Raw genomic sequence first — 21,021 nt, 5'->3', positions numbered from 1 at the left:
CAAAACACACCAAATGACTCCTCCCACCATATTATGATGTTGCCCAAGCTTTGGGCACGAAACGAAATCAATAGGTGTAAGAAATTGGACAATTCAAGTTCTACGAAGGTTCGTTCCAAATTGGAGTGGTTGGTGTATTCCATACTTCTAGCGATTGGATTTCACTCAAAACACACCAAATGACTCCTCCCACCATATTATGATGTTGCCCAAGTTTTGGGGTCGATCCGAAATCAATATGCTTAAGATGTTGGACAATTCAAGTTCGACGGCAGTTCGTTCCAAATTGGGGTGGTTGGTGTATTCCATACTTCTAGCAAATGCATTTCACTCAAAACTCACCAAATGACTCCTCCCACTGTATTATGGTGTTGCCCAAGTTTTGGGCTCGATCCGAAATCAATAGGTGTAAGAAATTGGACAATTCAAGTTCGAAGGCAGTTCGTTCCAAATTGGAGTGGTTGGGGACGATTGGATTTCACTCAACACACACCAAATGACTCCTCCCACCATATTATGATGTTGCCCAAGTTTTGGGCTTGATCCGAAATTAATAGGTGTAGGAAATTGGACAATTCAATTTCTACGGCAGTTCGTTCCTAATTGTAGTGGTTGGTGTATTCCATATTATGATGTTGCCCAAGTTTTTGGCTCGATCCGAAATCAATTGGTGTTTGAAATTGGACAATTCAAGTTCGAAGGCAGTCCGTTCAAAATTGGAGTGGTTGGGATAATGCATAGCTGTAGCGATTGGATTTCACTCAAAACACACCAAATGACTCCTCCCACCATATTATGATGTTGCCCAGGTTTTGGGCTCGATCCGAAATCAATAGGTGTAAGAAATTGGACAATTCAAGTTCAAAGGCAGTTCGTTCAAAATTGTAGTGGTTGGGATAATTCGTAGTTCGAGCGATTGGATTTCATTCGAAACACACCAAATGACTCTTCCCACCATATTATGATGTTGCCCGAGTTTTGGGGTCGATCCGAAATCAATAGGTGTAAGAAATTGGATAATTCCAAGATCAACGGCAGTTCGTTCCTCATTGCAGTGGTTGGTGTATTCCATACTTCTAGCGATTGGATTTCACTCAAAACTCACCAAATGACTCCTCCCACCATATTATGTTGGTTCCCAGGTTTTGGGCTCGATCTGAAATCAATAGGTATTAGAAATCGGACAATTGAAGTTCAATGGCAGTTCGTTCCTAATTCGAGTGGTTGGTGTATTCCGTACTTCTAGCGATTGTATTTCACTCAAAACTCACCAAATGACTGCTCCCACAATATTATGATGTTGCCCAAGTTTTGGGGTTGATCCGAAATCAATAGGCGTAAGATATTGGACAATTCAAGTTCGACGGCAGTTCGTTCGAAATTGGAGTGGTTGGGGTAATTCATAGTTCTAGTGATTGGATTTCACTCAAAACACCCCAATTGACTCCTCCCACCATATTATGATGTTGCCCAAGTTTTGGGCTCGTTCCGAAATCAATAGGTGTAAGAAATTGAACAATTCAAGTTCGAAAACAGTTCGTTCCAAAGTGGAGTGGTTGGGGTAATTCATAGTTCTAGCGATTGGATTTCACTCAAAACCCACCAAATGACTGCTACCACCATATTATGATGTTACCCAAGTTTTGGGGTCGATCCGAAATCAATAGGTATAAGAAATTGGACAATTCAAGTTCAACGGCAGTTCGTTCCAAATTGGAATGGTCGGTGTATTCCACACTTCCAACAATTGGATTTCACTCGAAACTCACCAAATCACTCCGCCCAACATATTATCATGTTGCCCAAGTTTTGGGCTCGATCCGAAATCAATAAGTATTAGAAATCGGACAATTCAAGTTGATCGTCAGTTCGTTCCAAATTGGAGTGGTTGGTGTATTCCGTACATCTTGCGGTTGGATTTCACTCAAAACACACCAAATGACTCCTCCCACCATATTATGATGTTTCCCAAGCTTTGGGCACGAAACAAAATCAATAGGTGTAAGAAATTGGACAATTCAAGTTCTACGGCGGTTCATTCCAAATTGGAGTGGTTGGTGTATTCCATACTTCTAGCGATTGGATTTCACTCAAAACACACCAAATGACTCCTCCCACCATATTATGATGTTGCCCAAGATTTGGGCTCGATCCGAAATCAATAGGTGTAAGAAATTGGACAATTCAAGTTCGAAGGCATTTCGTTCCAAATTGGAGTGGTTGGGGTAATTTATACTTCTAGCGATTGGATTTCACTCAAAACTCACCAAATGACTCCTCCCACAATATTATGATGTTGCCCAAGTTTTGGGGTTGATCCGAAATCAATAGGCGTAAGGTATTGGACAATTCAAGTTCGACGGCTGTTCGTTCCACATTGGAGTGGTTGGGGTAATTCATAGTTCTAGTGATTGGATTTCACTCAAAACACCCCAATTGACTCCTCCCACCATATTATGATGTTGACCAAGTTTTGGGCTCGTTCCGAAATCAATAGGTGTAAGAAATTGAACAATTCAAGTTCGAAAACAGTTCGTTCCAAAGTGGAGTTGTTGGGGTAATTCATAGTTCTAGCAATTGGGTTTCACTCAAAACCCACCAAATGACTCCCCCCACCGTATCATGATGTTGCCCATGTTTTGGGGTCGATCCGAAATCAATAGGTATAAGAAATTGGACAATTCAAGTTCTACGGTGGTTCGTTCCAAATTGGAGTGGTTGGTGTATTCCATACTTCTAGCGATTGGATTTCACTCAAAACACACCAAATGATTCCTCCCACCATATTATGATGTTGCCCAAGTTTTGGGCTAGATCTGAAATCAATAGGTGCTAGAAATCGGACAATTCAAGTTGAACGTCAGTTCGTTCCTAATTGGAGTGGTTGGTGTATTCCGTACATCTTGCGATTGGATTTCACTCAAAACACACCAATTGACTCCTCCCACCATATTATGATGTTGCCCAAGCTTTGGGCACGAAACGAAATCAATAGGTGTAAGAAATTGGACAATTCAAGTTCTACGGTGGTTCGTTCCAAATTGGAGTGGTTGGTGTATTCCATACTTCTAGCGATTGGATTTCACTCAAAACACACCAAATGACTCCTCCCACCATATTATGATGTTGCCTAAGTTTTGGGCTCGATCCGAAATCAATAGGTGTAAGAAATTGAACAATTCAAGTTCGAAGGGAGTTCGTTCCAAATTGGAGTGGTTGGGGTAATTCATAGTTCAAGCGATTGGATTTCACTCAAAACTCGCCAAATGACTCCTCCCACAATATTTTGATGTTGCCCAAGTTTTGGGGTCGATCCGAAATCAATAGGCGTAAGATATTGGACAATTCAAGTTCGACGGCAGTTCGTTCCAAATTGGAGTGGTTGGGGACGATTGGATTTCACTCAACACAAAACAAATTACTCCTCCCACCATATTATGACGTTGCCCAAGTTTTGGGCTCGACCCGAACTCAGTAGGTGTAAGAAATTGGACAATTCAAGTTCAAAGGCAGTCTGTTCCAAATTGGAGTGGTTGGGATAATTCATAGTTCTAGCGATTGAATTTCATTCAAAACACACCAAATGACTCCTCCCACCATATTATGATGTTGCCCAAGTTTTGGGATCGATCTGAAATCAAAAGGTGTAAGAAATTGGACAATTCAAGTTCAAAGGCAGTTCGTTCCGCATTGGGGTTTTTGGTGTATTCCATTCTTCTAGCGATTGCATTTCACTCAAAACTCACCAAATGAGTCCTCCCACAATAGTACGATGTTGCCCAAGTTTTGGGTCGGTCCGAAATCAACAGGCGTAGGATATTGGACAGTTCAAGTTCGACGGCAGTTCGTTCCAAATTGGAGTGGTTGGGGTAATTCATAGTTCTAGAGATTGGATTTCACTTAAAACACACCAATTGACTCCTCTCACCATATTATGATGTTGACCAAGTTTTGGGCTCGATCCGAAATCAATATGTGTAAGAAATTGGACAATTGAAGTTCGAAGGCAGTTCGTTCCAAATTGGAGAGGTTGGGGTAATTCATAGTTCTAGCGATTGGATTTCACTCAAAACACACCACATGACTCCTCCAACCATTTTATGATGTTGCCCAAGTTTTGGGCTCGATCCGAAATCAATAGGTTTAAGAAATTGGACAATTCAAGTTCGAAGGCAATTCGTTCAAAATTGGAGTGGTTGGGGTAATTCATAGTCCTAAAGATTGGATTTCACTAAAAACACACCAAATGACTCCTCCCACCATATTATGATCTTGCCAAAGTTTTGGGCTCGTTCTGAAATCAATAGGTGTAAGAAATTGGACAATTCAAGTTCAACGGCAGTTCGTTCCTCATTGGGGTGGTTGTTGTATTCCATACTTCTAGCGATTGGATTTCACTCAAAACTCACCAAATGACTCCTCCCACAATATTACAATGTTGCCCAATTTTTGGGGTCGGTCCGAAATCCATAGTCGTAAGATATTGGACAATTCAAGTTCGACGGCTGTTCGTTCCAAATTGGAGTGGTTGGGATAATTCATAGTTCTAAAGATTGGATTTCACTCAAAACACACCAAATGACTCCTCCCACCATATTATGATGTTGACCAAGTTTTGGGCTCGATCTGAAATTAATAGGTATTAGAAATCGGACAATTGAAGTTCAACGGCAATTCGTTCCTAATTGGAGTGGTTGGTGTATTCCGTACTTCTAGCGATTGGATTTCACTCAAAACTCACCAAATGACTCCTCCCACAATATTATGATGTTGCCAAAGTTTTGGGGTTGATCCGGAATCAATAGGCGTAAGATATTGGACAATTCAAGTTCGACGGCAGTTCGTTCCAAATTGGAGTGGTTGGGGTAATTCATAGTTCTAGTGATTGGATTTCACTCAAAACACCCCAATTGACTCCTCCCACCATATTATGATGTTGACCAAGTTTTGGGCTCGATTCAAAATGAATAGGTGTTAGAAATAGGACAATTCAAGTTCGAGGGCAGTTCTTTCCAAACTGGAGTGGTTGGGGTAATTCATAGTTCTAGCGATTGGATTTCACTCAAAACACACTAAACGACTCCTCCCACTGTATTATGATGTTGCCCAAGTTTTGGGATCGTTCCGAAATCAATAGGTGTTTGAAATTGAACAATTCAAGTTCGAAAATAGTTCGTTCCAAAGTGGAGTGCTTGGGGTAATTCATAGTTCTAGCGATTGGATTTCACTCAAAACCCACCAAATGACTCCCCCCACCGTATTATGATGTTGCCCAAGTTTTGGGCCCGATCCGAAATCAATAGGTATAAGAAATTGGACAATTCAAGTTCGAAGGCAGTTCGTTCCAAATTCGAGTGGTTGGGGTAATTCATAGTTCTAGAGATTGGATTTCACTCAAAACACACCAAATGACTGCTCCCACCATATTATGATGTTGCCCAAGTTTTGGGGTCGATCCGAAATCAATAGGTATAAGAAATTGGACAATTCAAGTTTAACGGCAATTTGTTCCAAATTGGAATGGTTGGTGTATTCCACACTTCCAACAATTGGATTTCACTCGAAACTCACCAAATCACTCCGCCCAACATATTATCATGTTGCCCAAGTTTTGGGCTCGATCCGAAATCAATAAGTATTAGAAATCGGATAATTCAAGTTGATCGTCAGTTCGTTCCAAATTGGAGTGGTTGGTGTATTCCGTACATCTTGCGGTTGGATTTCACTCAAAACACACCAAATGACTCCTCCCACCATATTATGATGTTTCCCAAGCTTTGGGCCCGAAACGAAATCAATAGGTGTAAGAAATTGGACAATTCAAGTTCTACGGCGGTTCATTCCAAATTGGAGTGGTTGGTGTATTCCATACTTCTAGCGATTGGATTTCACTCAAAACACACCAAATGACTCCTCCCACCATATTATGATGTTGCCCAAGATTTGGGCTCGATCCGAAATCAATAGGTGTAAGAAATCGGACAATTCAAGTTCGAAGGCATTTCGTTCCAAATTGGAGTGGTTGGGGTAATTTATACTTCTAGCGATTGGATTTCACTCAAAACTCACCAAATGACTCCTCCCACAATATTATGATGTTGCCCAAGTTTTGGGGTTGATCCGAAATCAATAGGCGTAAGATATTGGACAATTCAAGTTCGACGGCTGTTCGTTCCACATTGGAGTGGTTGGGGTAATTCATAGTTCTAGTGATTGGATTTCACTCAAAACACCCCAATTGACTCCTCCCACCATATTATGATGTTGACCAAGTTTTGGGCTCAATCCGAAATCAATAGGTATAAGAAATTGGACAATTCAAGTTCAACGGCATTTCGTTCCTAATCGGAGTGGTTGGTGTATTCCATAGTTCTAGAGATCAGATTTCACTCAAAACTAACCAAATGACTCCTCCCACCATATTACGATGTTGCCCAAGTTTTGGGCTCGATCCGAAATCAATAGGTGTAAGAAATTGGACAATTCAAGTTCAAAGGAAGTACGTTCCTAATTGGAGTGGTTGGTGTTTTGGGTAGTTCTTGAGATCGGATTTCACTCAAAACTAACCAAATGACTCCTCCGACCATATTATGATGTTGCCCAAGTTTTGGGCTCGATCCGAAATCAATAGGAGTAAGAAATTGGACAATTCAAGTTCAAAGGAAGTACGTTCCTAATTGGAGTGGTTGGTGTTTTAGGTAGTTCTTGAGATCGGATTTCACTCAAAACTAACCAAATGACTCCTCCGACCATATTATGATGTTGCCCAAGTTTTGGGCTCGATCCGAAATCAATAGGTGTAAGAAATTGGACAATTCAAGTTCTACGGCGGTTCGTTCCTAATTGGAGTGGTTGGTGTATTCCGTACATCTTGCGATTGGATTTCACTCAAAACACACCAAATGACTCCTCCCACCATATTATGATGTTGCCCAAGCTTTGGGCACGAAACGAAATCAATAGGTGTAAGAAATTGGACAATTCAAGTTCTACGGCGGTTCGTTCCAAATTGGAGTGGTTGGTGTATTCCGTACATCTTGCGATTGGATTTCACTCAACACACACCAAATGACTCCTCCCACCATATTATGATGTTGCCCAAGCTTTGGGCACGACACGAAATCAATAGGTGTAAGAAATTGGACAATTCAAGTTCTACGGCGGTTCGTTCCAAATTGGAGTGGTTGGTGTATTCCATACTTCTAGCGATTGGGTTTCACTCAAAACACACCAAATGACTCCTCCCACCATATTATGATGTTGCCCAAGTTTTGGGCTCGATCCGAAATCAACAGGTGTGAGAAATTGGACAATTCAAGTTCTACAGCAGTTCGTTCCAAATTGGAGTGGTTGGGGTAATTCATACTTCTAGTGATTGGATTTCACTCAAAACACCCCAATTGACTCCTCCCACCATATTATGATGTTGACCAAGTTTTGGGCTCGATTCGAAATCAATAGGTGTTAGAAATTGGACAATTCAAGTTCGAGGGCAGTTCTTTCCAAACTGGAGTGGTTGGGGGTAATTCATAGTTCTAGCAATTGGATTTCCCTCAAAACACACTAAACGAGTCCTCCCACTGTATTATGTTGTCGACCAAGTTTTGGGCTCGTTCCGAAATCAATGGGTGTAAGAAATTGAACAATTCAAGTTCGAAAACAGTTCGTTCCAAAGTGGAGTGGTTGGGGTAATTCATAGTTCTAGTGATTCGATTTCACTCAAAACACACCAAATGACTGCTCCCACCATATTATGATGTTGCCCAAGTTTTGGGCTCGATCCGAAATCAATAGCTATAAGAAATTGGACAATTCAAGTTCAACGGCAGTTCGTTCCAAATTGGAATGGTTGGTGTATTCCACACTTCCAGCGACTGGATTTCACTCGAAACTCACCAAATCACTCCGCCCAACATATTATGATGTTGCCCAAGTTTTGGCCTCGATCCCAAATCAATAGGTACTACAAATCGGACAATTCAAGTTGAACGTCAGTTCGTTCCTAATCGGAATGGTTGGTGTATTCCGTACATCTTGCGATTGGATTTCACTCAAAACACACCAAATGACTCCTCCCACCATATTATGATGTTGCCCATGTTTTGGGCACGAAACGAAATCAATAGGTGTAAGAAATTGGACAATTCAAGTTCTACGGCGGTTCGTTCCAAATTGGAGTGGTTGGTGTATTCCATACTTATAGCGATTGGATTTCACTCAAAACACACCAAATGACTCCTCCCACCATATTATGATGTTGCCCAAGTTTTGGGCTCGATCCAAAATCAATTGGTGTAAGAAATTGGACAATTCGAGTTCAAGGGCAGTTCGTTCCTAATTGGGGTGGTTGGTGTATTACGTATTTGAAGCGATTGGATTTCACTCAAAACACCCCAAATGACTCCTCCCACCATATTATGATGTTGCCCAAGTTTTGGGCTCGATCCGAAATCAATAGGTGTAAGAAATTGGACAATTCAAGTTCAAAGGCAGTTCGTTCCAAATTGGAGTGGTTGGGGTAATTTATAGTTCTAGCGATTGGATTTCACTCAAAACACACCAAATGACTCCTCCCACCATATTAAGATGCTGCCCAAGTTTTGGGCTCGATCCGAAATCAATAAGTGTAAGAAATTGGACAATTCGAGTTCAGTGGCAGTTCGTTCCTAATTGGGGTGGTTGGTGTATTCCATACTTCTAGCAATTGAATTTCACTCAAAACTCACCAAATGACTCCTCCCTCCATATTATGATGTTGCTCAAGTTTTGGGCTTGATCCGAAATCAATAGCTGTAAGAAATTGGACAATTCAAGTTCAAAGGCAGTTCGTTCCAAATTGGAGTGGTTGGGGTAATTCATAGTTGTATCCATTGGATTTCACTCAAAACACACCAAATGACTCCTCCCACCATATTATGATGTTGCCCACGTTTTGGGCTCGATCCGAAATCAATAGGTGTAAGAAATTGGACAATTCAAGTTCATGGGCAGTTCGTTCCAAATTGGAGTGGTTGGGGTAATTCATAGTTCTAGCGATTGGATTTCACTCAAAACAAAACAAAGGACTCCTCCCACCATATTATGATGTTGGCCAAGTTTTTGGCTCGATCCGAAATTAATAGGTGTAAGAAATTGGACAATTCAAGTTCTACGGCATGTCGTTCCTAATTGGAGTGGTTGGTGTATTCCATACTTCTAGCAATTGAATTTCACTCAAAACTCACCAAATGACTCCTCCCTCCATATTATGATGTTGCCCAAGTTTTGGGCTCGATCCGAAGTCAATAGGTGTTAGAAATCGGACAATTCAAGTTTAACGGCAGTTCTTTCCTAATTGGAGTGGTTGGTGTATTCCGTATTTCTAGAGATTGGATTTCACTCAAAACACACCAAATGACTCCTTCAACCATATTATGATGTTGCCCAAGTTTTGGGCTCCATCCGAAATCAATAGGTGTAAGAAATTGGACAATTCATGTTCGAAGGCAGTTCGTTCCAAATTGGAGTGGTTGGGGTAATTCATAGTTCTAGCGATTGGATTTCACTCAAAACAAACAAAGGACTCCTCCCACCATATTATGATGTTGCCCAAGTTTTGGGCTCGATCCAAAATTAATAGGTGTAAGCAAGGATTAAAATATCGGCCGTGCAGATAATATCGGACCTCCAATTTACGAATATTTCGCGGGATATATCGTTATCGTTTTACGTATCGGTTAAAATCAACAAAAATGATAGATATAGGCATTGAAATGCATAATTTTGGTGTAAAACTTTCATAAATGTTATTTACATTATCAATGAATGTATTGAACAAATAAAACTCAAAATTTACTAATAATAAGATATACATATGATGAAATATAAGTGGTATGTAATTCGCGTTAATGAAAAGTTTGAAAATAAAATGTTGATTAGAATGAATAAACCATGAATAAATCCATAGTTTGTTTAAACTTTGGATTACAATTTAGATAAGTGTCCATCTACATAAATGAAGAGCTCCTATGAGGTTGAAACAATGAGGAACAACTTTGTAAGCCATGTTTGAACATGGTGCACATACGTCTCTCTTGAGCTCCCTAATTGTTTGTGCCTGATAAATCTCGGCCATGAGCTGGCCGAAGGAGCCCTTTCTCTCGGCCTTGGCACTTGTTCGCAGAGGCTGAAACGCAGCGTTTCGCCAGGGCATTTCGCTTTCTTTAAAATTAAAAGAGGAAATGCCAAGGCATAATCATCTCGGCCTCAAGCTTAGGCCGAGGCCGAGGTCGAACAAAATTGCGGCCAAGGCTTTAAAGGCAAATCATCACGTGACAGCAGGGTCCCAGGCTGCATTTAATGAAGTAGTGCCTGTTTAATGCAGCAAAACCCATTGGCCACAAAGTAGCATTTAATGCATGAGGGAAGGTGGGAAGTGACTGAAGTCAGGATTTGGTGATGAAGATCAGAGTGATTAGACGTGGACATTCTCACAAGGATTCTGACAGCTTGAGATGTTGGTTCACCAGCTATTCAGGCAATAAATGCGTCTCCACGGCCAGAGGTTCAAAACCCACGATTGAGCGCGGCGGCCGAGATTCACCAGGATTTCTGGGGTCTCATCACCATACTTCACGATCCCAAATGTCGATTGGATTGCCCACTTGCGCTAATCAGACTCCACTATGCGCAAATTCAGCCTCGATTACTCATCCAGGGACTCTTCCTATAAATACAAGACTCAAGCTACATTCAAAGGGTTCAAACACCAAAACAAGCCTCCCACGGAGCAACTTAATTTTTTTTTCTGTAATGCACTTTCAATATCTTTACTTGCTTTCCTAGGAGTAGTGTTAGATTGTAAGCAGAATCCATTCATCAATATATCATACGACCCTTGATTTTCAAGGCGCCGGAGCACCATCCTTGTTGTTCGTTCACTCACCCCATATATCACACGACCGTCGCTCCCTGAGCAGCGCGCCGGAGCACCGCCCAAAATCCACCACCAACACCATCACTCGACGACCTTGTAGTTCAGGCCGTGAACCTAGCAGCCGAGACCAGTTCCTCTCTCGGCTACAATCGTTTGACTAGGAAGACAGATCAAACAGGCGCACCATTCACCCATCCAAAACTCATCGAAACATCAACGCACGGTAAACCGTGCTGGCACGCCCGCGCACAACCGCACCGCACCCAAAAGCAGGAAACCCCGTGTTAACGCATATCCCCTCGGCCCGGAACTCCAGGCCGTGAGATCTGCGCGGCAGACACTTTTGGCACGCCCGGTGGGATCTCTGTCAAAAACTTATGGTGGAAACCAGGGCACAGGCAAAGCTGAAAAACAAAGCAGTCGAAATGACTTCTGAGACTCCTGAGTCCATCTCACCAATCACAAGTATCAAGACCGAACATACGGTCGGGATCTCGGCCGGCGCTCCAGTAACGACGGATCGCACGGCCGAATCCATGCAGGAACAAGCAGTGGTGGAGGAACTGATGTCCAAGCAGGCTTACAGGATAGAAACATCCTTCATGGCCGCGATGGACAGGTTCTCCTCAGAACTGCGAACGCTCTTTCAAGAGAGGATGCCGGTGGCCTCGCCCGCCACACCTCCCAGAACCGGACCGAGGAGCCAAGAGCGCGACAGAATCGAGCCCTACGGCGAAAGCAGCAGCCTCGGCGTCTCGGCCCATACCCAAGCATCCGGCTACGGCCAGCATTCTCTGCCACCAACAAACAGCTGGGAGCAATCCCAGCCCGTTTGGACGAATTCCCGACCAACCTACTCGGCAGAGACAACGCGCGGACCGCTCCATGCTTTGGCCGTATCACTAGGGCACGACAGTTTCACACATCTCGCGGTTCACCCGCTCGGCTCGGTTCATACTGCCGTCGTCCGCACCCATCCTGGCCCAAGCAAAGCATCCGCAGTGACGACACAACAGTACGGTCAGGGGAGCCTGACCGTCTCACCACCTTTGCAGGCGTCGTCGTGTCCGTTGGGCTCCCACCTTCACTATGGGTCGGCCGTCCCAGCAACAACGCATATGCACGCTGGTCAAACCTACGGTGCTCATCTAGCATCGACCAGCTCGGTCATCCCGGCCGAGCTTTTTGTTCAAATGGCCCAGCAGGCAAGGCCTCAGAACGAGGTGCCACAGGCCACGCGGCCGTTTGCAGCCCAACAGGAGGCACGAAGATGTCCGGCGGATGATCGAAGACGGCTTAGCTCAGAGGCGGCCGGACATGCCAAGATACACGAGGCCGTATCCGCTAGAAATTGACCGAACCCTCCTCCCCCGGAACTATCGATTGCCAGAGTTCATGCTTTTCTCCGGGGATGGGCAGACCTCTTCCATTGAACACATCGGCCGTTTCACGGCCCAGTGTGGAGAGGCCGATTCGGACGCTCAGAGACTCCGACTTTTTGTTCATTCGTTGACCGGCGCGGCATTTTCGTGGTTTACAAACCTTCCGCCGAACTCAATAAGGGATTGGTCTGATATGGAAAGGGTGTTCCACGAACATTTCTACCAGACCAACCGAGAAATTACGGTCGCCGAGTTGGCAAGAATGAGCCAAGCATCGGACGAATCACCTCGCGATTACCTACAGCGGTTCAAAACATGTAGGAATTGGTGCCGCACGAACCTACCAGAGAGGGAGTTCGTCAAGATGGCCGAGGAAGGATTGGAATTCGAATACTGGAAGAAATTCCAGGGGATCGAATTTCGGGACATGCATGACCTGACCAACAAGGTGGACAGATATGCGTCCTTGTTGAAAGAGGAGATGCAGAAGAAAACGGCCTCAAAGGGAACCTATTACAGGAATCCCATCGTCAGCTACGCCGAAGCAGACGGCTCCGCAGAGGCCGAGGGCGATGAGATCGAGATGAGCTCGGCCGAAGTCAGCATAGACAAACCCTTCGTTTGCAGAGGGTTCGTTAAAACTGACAACAGCCGCACAAAGATCCCCGACGCCAAGTTCGCGACCCGGGAAACGAAGGCATACACTTTTGACTTAACAAGGGCCGAAGCTATCTTCGACCTGCTGGTGGTCGAGAAGAAGGTAAAATTGTCCTTCGGCCATAAGACTCCGAAGCCCGAAGAGCTCAAAGGAAAAACGTTTTGCAAGTACCACAGTTCTTGGTCTCATAACACCAACAACTGCGTTGTCTTGCGAGACGTTATCCAGAAATTGATAGACGAGAAGAAGCTCCAGTTTCCGGAGAAGGCGGCCATGCAGGTCGACTCCAAGCCATTCCCTCCACCTGTCGTGAACATGGTCGATGCTCAACTCCCGGCCGAGGATAGAGGAGTTCGCAGTTCGGCAAAAGGAAAGGAGCCTTTGGCCGAACTCGAGCCAGCCCTTTGCGAACGATGCAGGTGTAAGATCGGCCAGCCCGAGCCGCAGGAGAACAAGAGGAAGGCCACCGAGCCATCTCAAACGGCCGCAAGAAGATTCGGTGGTCAGTACGGTCGGCAGCCGACCAACAGAGCTGTTTTCAGCCGACTAGGGCCACAAAACCCCAGCGCTTCGGCCAGTCGCGGAGAAGAGGCTCCCCCAAGATCGGTAAAAACGTTCAAACCCCCAGTCATAAAGGATGACCGTTGGTACCATGCACGGCCTGGGGGCAGGACCGAACCACTGACGAAAACCCAGCTAAGGAGAATGCAGAGGCAGGTTCAGCAGACGAACGAGGCCGAGAGCTTCAAACGCCAGAAGAAAGTGGCGACGTTTGACAGGTTGTCTCCCCAGCCGTAAGAGCAGCCGGCACCAGGCCTTTGAGGGCGTGGTGCCCTAGGCACGACGAAAGTCCCCGTGGTTCGCCGGCCATTTCAACCCAGCCAAAGGCCGCGGTCGCGGAAGGAATGGGCGAGGGTGTCGTCGACATCTACCACGGGAGGGATCCCCCTTTTTCGGCCAACGGTCTATCCTTCCTCAAAGAATTCCATAAAGACCATTCGGCCGTGGATCTATATGGTATGACCCCTGAGAACCGAGAAATCGTGGAGTTGGCCCTCAAGAACACAAAGGCAAAAGCACTCCTCATCACCAGCGGTTCTGACTCGGCCATTAAGGCCGTATACCAGGCAAACAGGGAGTCCAGGGCAAGAGGCCTGCCGAGTTACCAGCCCAACCTTGGCGGATTAGAGGCTAAAATCCCCTTCAGCAGGGGCGATTTGGAATATCTCCGCCGATATTTTGCTGTTACACCGACGGACACGTTCTTTGGTTTGACGACTGAGGAAAATGGCCGAGTAAGCCGCCTAGACGATTACCTAGCAGCCAGGGACGCGTTGGCAGAGGCCAGACTGACCCTCAGAATGGAAGTAGAAACCTCAGAACCCCCTGAGGTCAAAACATCCATAACCGATAGTGCGGGGGCCGTGAAGCTGATGGACGAGGGTTTCGAAGATCCTCTCTTTGGACATGAGGCCGAGGACGACCCCACAATAGGAATCTCCGATGAAGAATATGAAGGAATCCTAGGGATGGTCGAGGAAACGGCTCTCACCAAAGACGGCTCTGAGACCGAAGGGGAAGCCGGTAGGGGAAACCCGCAGGAGCCGGAGGAAGTCGGCATCAACATGGTCCTGGTGCTGCCATTCGAGTTTTCAGCCCCGAGAGGGCAGACCGGCGGTTTAGTGTCTGCCGCGCAAATCTCACGGCCTGGAGTTCCGGGCCAAGGGGACGTGCGTTAACACGGGGTTTCCTGCTTTTGGGTGCGGTGCGGTTGTGCGCGGGCGTGCCAGCACGGTTTACCGTGCGTTCATGTTTTGATAAGCGTCGGATGGGTGAATGGTGCGCCTGTTTGATCTGTCTTCTTGGTCGAACGATTGTAGCCGAGAGAGGAACTGGTCTCGGCTGTTAGGTTCACGGCCTGAACTACAAGGCCGTTGAGTGATGGTGTTGGTGGTGGGTTTTGGGCGGTGCTCCGGCGCGCTGCTCAGGGAGCGACGGTCGTGTGATATATGGGGTGAGTGAGCGAACAAACAGAGATGGTGCTCCGGCGCCATGAAAATCAAGGGTCGTATGATATATTGATGAATGGATTATGCTTACAACCTAACACTACTCCTAGGAAAGCAAGTAAAGATATTGAAAGTGCATTACAGAAGAAAATAAGTTGCTCCGTGGGAGGCTTGTTTTGGTGTTTGAACCCTTTGAATGTAGCTTGAGCCTTGTATTTATAGGAAGAGTCCCTGGATGAGTAATCGAGGCTGAATTTACGCATAGTGGAGTCTGATTAGCGCAAGTGGGCAATCCAATCGACATTTGGGATCGTGAAGTATGGTGATGAGACCCCAGAAATCCTGGTGAATCTCGGCCGCCGCGCTCAATCGTGGGTTCTGAACCTCTGGCCGTGGAGACGCATTTATTGCCTAGATAGCTGGTGAACCAACATCTCAAGCTGTCAGAATTCTTGTGAGAATGTCCACGTCTAATCACTCTGATCTTCATCACCAAATCCTGACTTCAGTCACTTCCCATCTTCCCTCAAGCATTAAATGCTACTTTGTGGCCAATGGGTTTTGCTGCATTAAACAGGCACTACTTCATTAAATGAAGCCTAGGTCCCTGCTGTCACGTGATGATTTGCCTTTAATGTCTTGGCCGCAATTTTGTTCGGCCTCGGCCTCGGTCTATGCTTGAGGCCGAGATGATCGTGCCTTAGCATTTCCTTCCTTTATTTTTAAGAAGGCGAAGTACCCTGGCGAAACGCTGCGTTTCAGCCTCTGCAAACAAGTGCCAGGGCCGAAAGAAAGGGTTCCCTCGGCCAGCTCGTGGCCGTGATTTATCAGGCACAAACATTTAGAGGATGATGTGCCCGTGGAGCAATTTGATCAGAGGCCAAAAACTAAGGAGGAATTGCTGGCCGTTGCGTTTAACGAGGTAATACCAAGAGACGAGCCGAACAAATACCGGCACTTGAAGCCGTTGTATATCTCGGCTCACATAGAGGGCGTGCCTATATCCAAGGTCTTCGTTGACTGTGGGGCGACAGTCAACATCCTTCCCTGTTCCTTAATGAGAAAGCTGGACAAGTCGAAGGAGGACCTCATCCCCAGCGACGTGGTCATGAGTAGTTTTGTCGGCGATAAGTAAAAAACCATTGGCGTATTGCCCCTGAAGATTGCCGTGGCCGTTCAGACGAGGGTCGCGGCCTTCTACGTGGTCGAATCAAGTGTCGACTACAACGTATTACTCGGCCGTGATTGGATCCATCAATCTGGGTGTATACCGTCTTCCCTTTTCCAATTGTTATTCTTTTGGGACGGCCAAAAGGTCTCCATACACCCGGCCGACGAAAAACCATTCGAGGCCAACGCCGTGCAAGCTCGAATTTACGACGATGATGTTGGATGGGTTGTCCTCACCAGCCACGATGCAAACGGCCGACCAACCAGGACGACGGCCCAGAAAGTGCTGGAGTTAGGCGCCGAGAATATCCGACAGGATTCGGCGCTTGAAGTGTTGATCGACCTCACCAGTCTTTAAATGACAGAGAAGGCCACTAAAGAAGAGGGGGTAGAGGCCGTGAGGGATTTGGTAGAGCGTCTGCTGGAACACTGGGCGGCGGAATCCTTACGGCCAAATTCACCAATCAACCTGATCGAATTCCTCCATGAAGCGGACGAAACGGACGCATTGACGTTGGATGACCTAGAAATAGCGCCCGCCGAAATGGAGGACAACTACCCTGAAGTACAGGACCCTTTGTTAGAAATTAATGTAGGGACCGAGGCCGAACCACGGCCTCTTTTTGTAAGCCATCTTTGGATCCTGAGTTAGCGGCCGAGGTTATCGGCTTGCTCCATGAATATAAGGACTGTTTTGCTTGGGATTATCATGAAATGCCTGGTTTGCCAAGAAGTTTGGTCGAGCATGAATTAAGAATCAAGGAGGGTTCAAGCCTTTCCAACAGCCGGCAAGGCGTTTCTCGACCGAGGTACAGCTTAGGGTAAAGGAGGAGATTGAGCGGCTCCTTAAAGCCGGCTTCATACGAACGGCCCGGTACGTTCAATGGCTGGCCAACATTGTGCCAGTCTTGAAAAGGTCTGGGGCTTTGAGGGTTTGCACCGATTTCCGAAATCTGAACCTCGCGACCCCCAAAGACGAATATCCCATGCCCATGTCGGATCTCCTGGTGGACGGAGCCGCAAAGCACGAACTCCTGTCTTTCATGGATGGCCATGCGGGTTACAACCAGATTTTTGTGGCCGAGGAAGATGTTCATAAAACGGCGTTCAGGTGTCCAGGGGCAATCGGCACCTACGAGTGGGTGGTCATGCCATTCGGCCTAAAAAATGCCGGCGCAACATATTAGAGAGCCATGAACCTTATTTTCCACGACCTTATAGGCCGAACCGTTGAAGTCTACATCGACGATGTGGTTGTAAAGTCCCCGTCCAGAGCCGACCACGTAGGACATCTTCGACAGGCTTTTGACCGAATGCGAGCGCACGGCCTAAAAATGAACCCGAAGAAATGTGCTTTTGGTGTCACCGCCGGGAATTTCCTCGGCTTCTTGGTTCACCAACGAGGAATCGAGGTCGATAAAAATAAGGCTACGGCCATTATGGCGGCCCCTCCGCCGAGGACTAAGAAGGAGCTGCAGTCCTTTCTCGGTAAGGTGAACTTTTTACGACGCTTCATATCTAATCTAGCGGGAAAAATTCAGCCGTTGTCTCCCTTGCTCAAACTCAAAGACACCGAGCGGTTCGTATGGGGAGCAGAGCATCAGGCGGCCCTCGACGACATCAAGAAGTATTTGTCCCAACCACCGGTCCTGATGCCGCCGAAAAGGGGGAAACCATTGAGGCTTTACATTTCGGCTTCAGAGGGTTCTATCGGCTGTCTGCTGGCTCAGAACAACGAGTCTGGGCGAGAACAAGCAGTGCACTATCTGAGCCGCACCCTCAACACGGCCGAATTGAACTATTCGCCGATCGAAAAACTATGCCTAGCCCTCTATTTCGCGGCCACCAAATTGCGGCATTATATGCTTCCTTCGGTTGTTCAGATCATTTCTAAAACCGATCTCATCAAATATATGCTTACCCGGCCGATCATCCGCGGCCGCATCGGGAAATGGACGATGGCATTGTCCGAATTCACCTTTCAATACGTGGCTCAGAAATCGGTCAAGGGTCTGGCTTTGGCTGATTTTCTGGCTCATCACCCGGCCCAGGGACAAGAAGACGAGTTGGAGGTCGAGATCGGTATGGCCCGCATGGAAAAGAATTTTTGGACCATGTTCTTTGACGGTTCCAGCACCGAGGCTAGGTCAGGAGCCGGAGTTGTGATTGAATCTCCTCAAGGGCAGAAGTGGCAGTTCGCTTTCCAACTCGATTTCAAATGCACTAATAATCAAGCTGAGTACGAAGCGCTCATCATTGGTCTCGAGATTTTAAGAGAAATGAAGGCAACACGTGTTTTGGTCTACGGCGACTCTCAGCTGGTGATTAACCAGTTGACTGGGGAATACCAATGTACGAGTGAGAATTTGGCCGTATATTATGTGACGGCCCTCAACACGGCCGATGGATTCTCTAGAATTTCTTTTGTTCACATACCGCGCGCCGAAAACGGCGAGGCCAATGAGATGGCCCAGGTAGCGTCTGGCGTAAACATCCCAAGCACTGACTGCGATCGTGTGATAAGAATCGAGAGACGTACCTTGCCAGCCTTGACCGAGCGAGGAATGACAATGCAAGTGTTTTCGGCTGACATCACCGACGAGATCGATACGGCCGAAGCCGATTGGCGCTACCCCATAGTGAAGTATCTACGCAACCCTTCTGGCAGCCATGAAAGGACTACACGGTTCCAAGCTCGGTGTTATTTGATTTATCAAAATGAGCTGTACCGAAAGGGATCAGACGGTTTGTTGCTCCTATGTCCTAGCGCCAAGGACATCAAGGTCATCATGAATGAGTCTCACGAGGGGATTTGTGGTGCTCATCAGTCTGGGGTCAAGATGAGGTGGTTGGTCCGGAGGCACGGCTATTACTGGCCGACCATTTTGAAAGATTGCATAGAGTATGCAAGGGGATGTATCAAGTGTCAAATCTACGGCCCCATACAAAGGGTACCAGCCGAAACCTTCCACCCGGTTACCAAACCATGGCTATTCAGAGGGTGGGCCGTGGATATCATCGGAAAAATCCATCCGGCCGCGTCCAACCAACACGCTTGGATTTTAGTGGCAACCGACTATTTCACCAAATGGGTCGAGGCCGAGTCCTATCGGTCAATATCCAGCGCACAGGTGGTCAAATTCTTTGACAATCACATCGTTCATCGGTTCGGTATTCTAGAGACTATCACGGCCGACAACGGCCCGGTATTCGCATCGGCCGAGACGCGGGAATACACTGAAAAGATGGGGATCAAATTGATCCACTCAACACCTTACTACCCTCAATCCAATGGACAGGCCGAAGCAAGTAACAAAGTAATCAAGGGCATCCTAGAGAAGATGATCGAGGAAAAGCCTAGGGCGTGGCACGACTTACTCCCCGAAGCTCTTTGGGCTTATCGAACCTCAAAGCGGTCGGCCACGGGCACATCTCCTTACGCCTTAACCTACGGTCACGACGCCATCGTCCCGATGGAGTTAAAGGTTCGGTCTCTTCGTGTGGCCGAGCAGCCTGGGCATGAGGAGGAGCGTTATGCACAGGCCATGGCTAAGGGTTTGGAAGATTTGGAGCAATCTAGGCTCGATGCCTATAACTTGATGCAGGCGCAAAAGCAAATCGCGGCGAGAGCTTACAACAAAAGGGTTAAGCAAAAGGCCTTCGCCGAAGGCGACCTAGTTTGGCGAGCCGTACTTCCTATTGGGACAAAGGACCCTCGGTTCGGCAAATTCTCGCCCAACTGGGAAGGACCGTTCATCATCGAGCGAATTCTTGGCCGAGGTGCATTTCAGTTGAAGGATAGAGATGGGGAACGGCACAACTTGCCGATCAACGGCCAATATCTGAAGAAGTATATCCCGTCATTATGGGAGACGGCCGCGGAAGGGTTGTGAGATTTGCAAACGACGAAGTGGGGTATACAAAGTAACCAAGACAAATTAAAAGAAATCATACTTCATTTTATTCATTTAGGATGAAAGGGGGGTGCGTGTACAAAAAGACGGCCAGGTCCTGGCCGAGTACAAACACATAAGAAAAGTCACACCCTAAATCTACGCGCTTCGGCTCCTCGGTCCTTTCTGCGAGACGATCAGACGTTTCCCCCGAGGCAGGACCTTCGCTACCTATGTCGTCATCATCCACGGCCAGCCTACGCCCAGGGCCTCACTCCAGGCCATGGGAGGCGCATGGGCCGTCACTCCGGACACGGATGGCCACTGCCATTCTAGCCGTGGTAAGCAGTCGCCATTCCTGCGGTGGCAGCGGCCATCGTTCAGACCGTGACTGCGGCCATCACTCCGGACATGGTAAGCGGTCGTCATTCCGGTTATGGTAGAAACCATCACTTCAGCCTTGATAAAGGCCGTCGCTCCGGCCATGGGTGTGATCCAAGTATTCGGCCGCCCAAATTCGGCCACGTCGAGGTCATCATCCCAGATCTTCTCGCCCTCATCGAACTGCCAAGTCATCTGGACCAGGCCAAATTGCCAAGTCATGCGACTCGGCAAATCGCGGCGAGAGCTTACAACAAAAGGGTTAAGCAAAAGGCCTTCGCCGAAGGCGACCTAGTTTGGCGAGCCGTACTTCCTATTGGGACAAAGGACCCTCGGTTCGGCAAATTCTCGCCCAACTGGGAAGGACCGTTCATCATCGAGCGAATTCTTGGCCGAGGTGCATTTCCGTTGAAGGATAGAGATGGGGAACGGCACAACTTGCCGATCAACGGCCAATATCTGAAGAAGTATATCCCGTCATTATGGGAGACGGCCGCGGAAGGGTTGTGAGATTTGCAAACGACGAAGTGGGGTATACAAAGTAACCAAGACAAATTAAAAGAAATCATACTTCATTTTATTCATTTAGGATGAAAGAGGGGTGCGTTTACAA

The 21,021-nt window shown here is 46.8% G+C and overlaps 1 protein-coding gene across 1 annotated transcript in view; it reads left to right on the top strand.

The window, feature by feature from the left end:
• The window catches only part of LOC148295684 (uncharacterized), a 36,853-nt gene extending 16,826 nt beyond the window's left edge, over nucleotides 1-20,027 (top strand). Inside the window, exon 3 of the mRNA XM_088250571.1 lies at nucleotides 17,836-20,027. Coding sequence (XP_088106697.1) covers nucleotides 17,836-20,027 — 2,192 coding nt within the window. The remainder of the gene's footprint in view (nucleotides 1-17,835) is intronic.
• Nucleotides 20,028-21,021: the final 994 nt, after the last annotated feature.

This window comes from Prunus avium, chromosome 3 (assembly GCF_965620075.1).
Source record: "Prunus avium chromosome 3, drPruAviu1.hap1.1, whole genome shotgun sequence".
Lineage (NCBI taxonomy): Eukaryota > Viridiplantae > Streptophyta > Magnoliopsida > Rosales > Rosaceae > Prunus > Prunus avium.
This window is presented reverse-complemented; position numbering and strand designations above follow the sequence as displayed.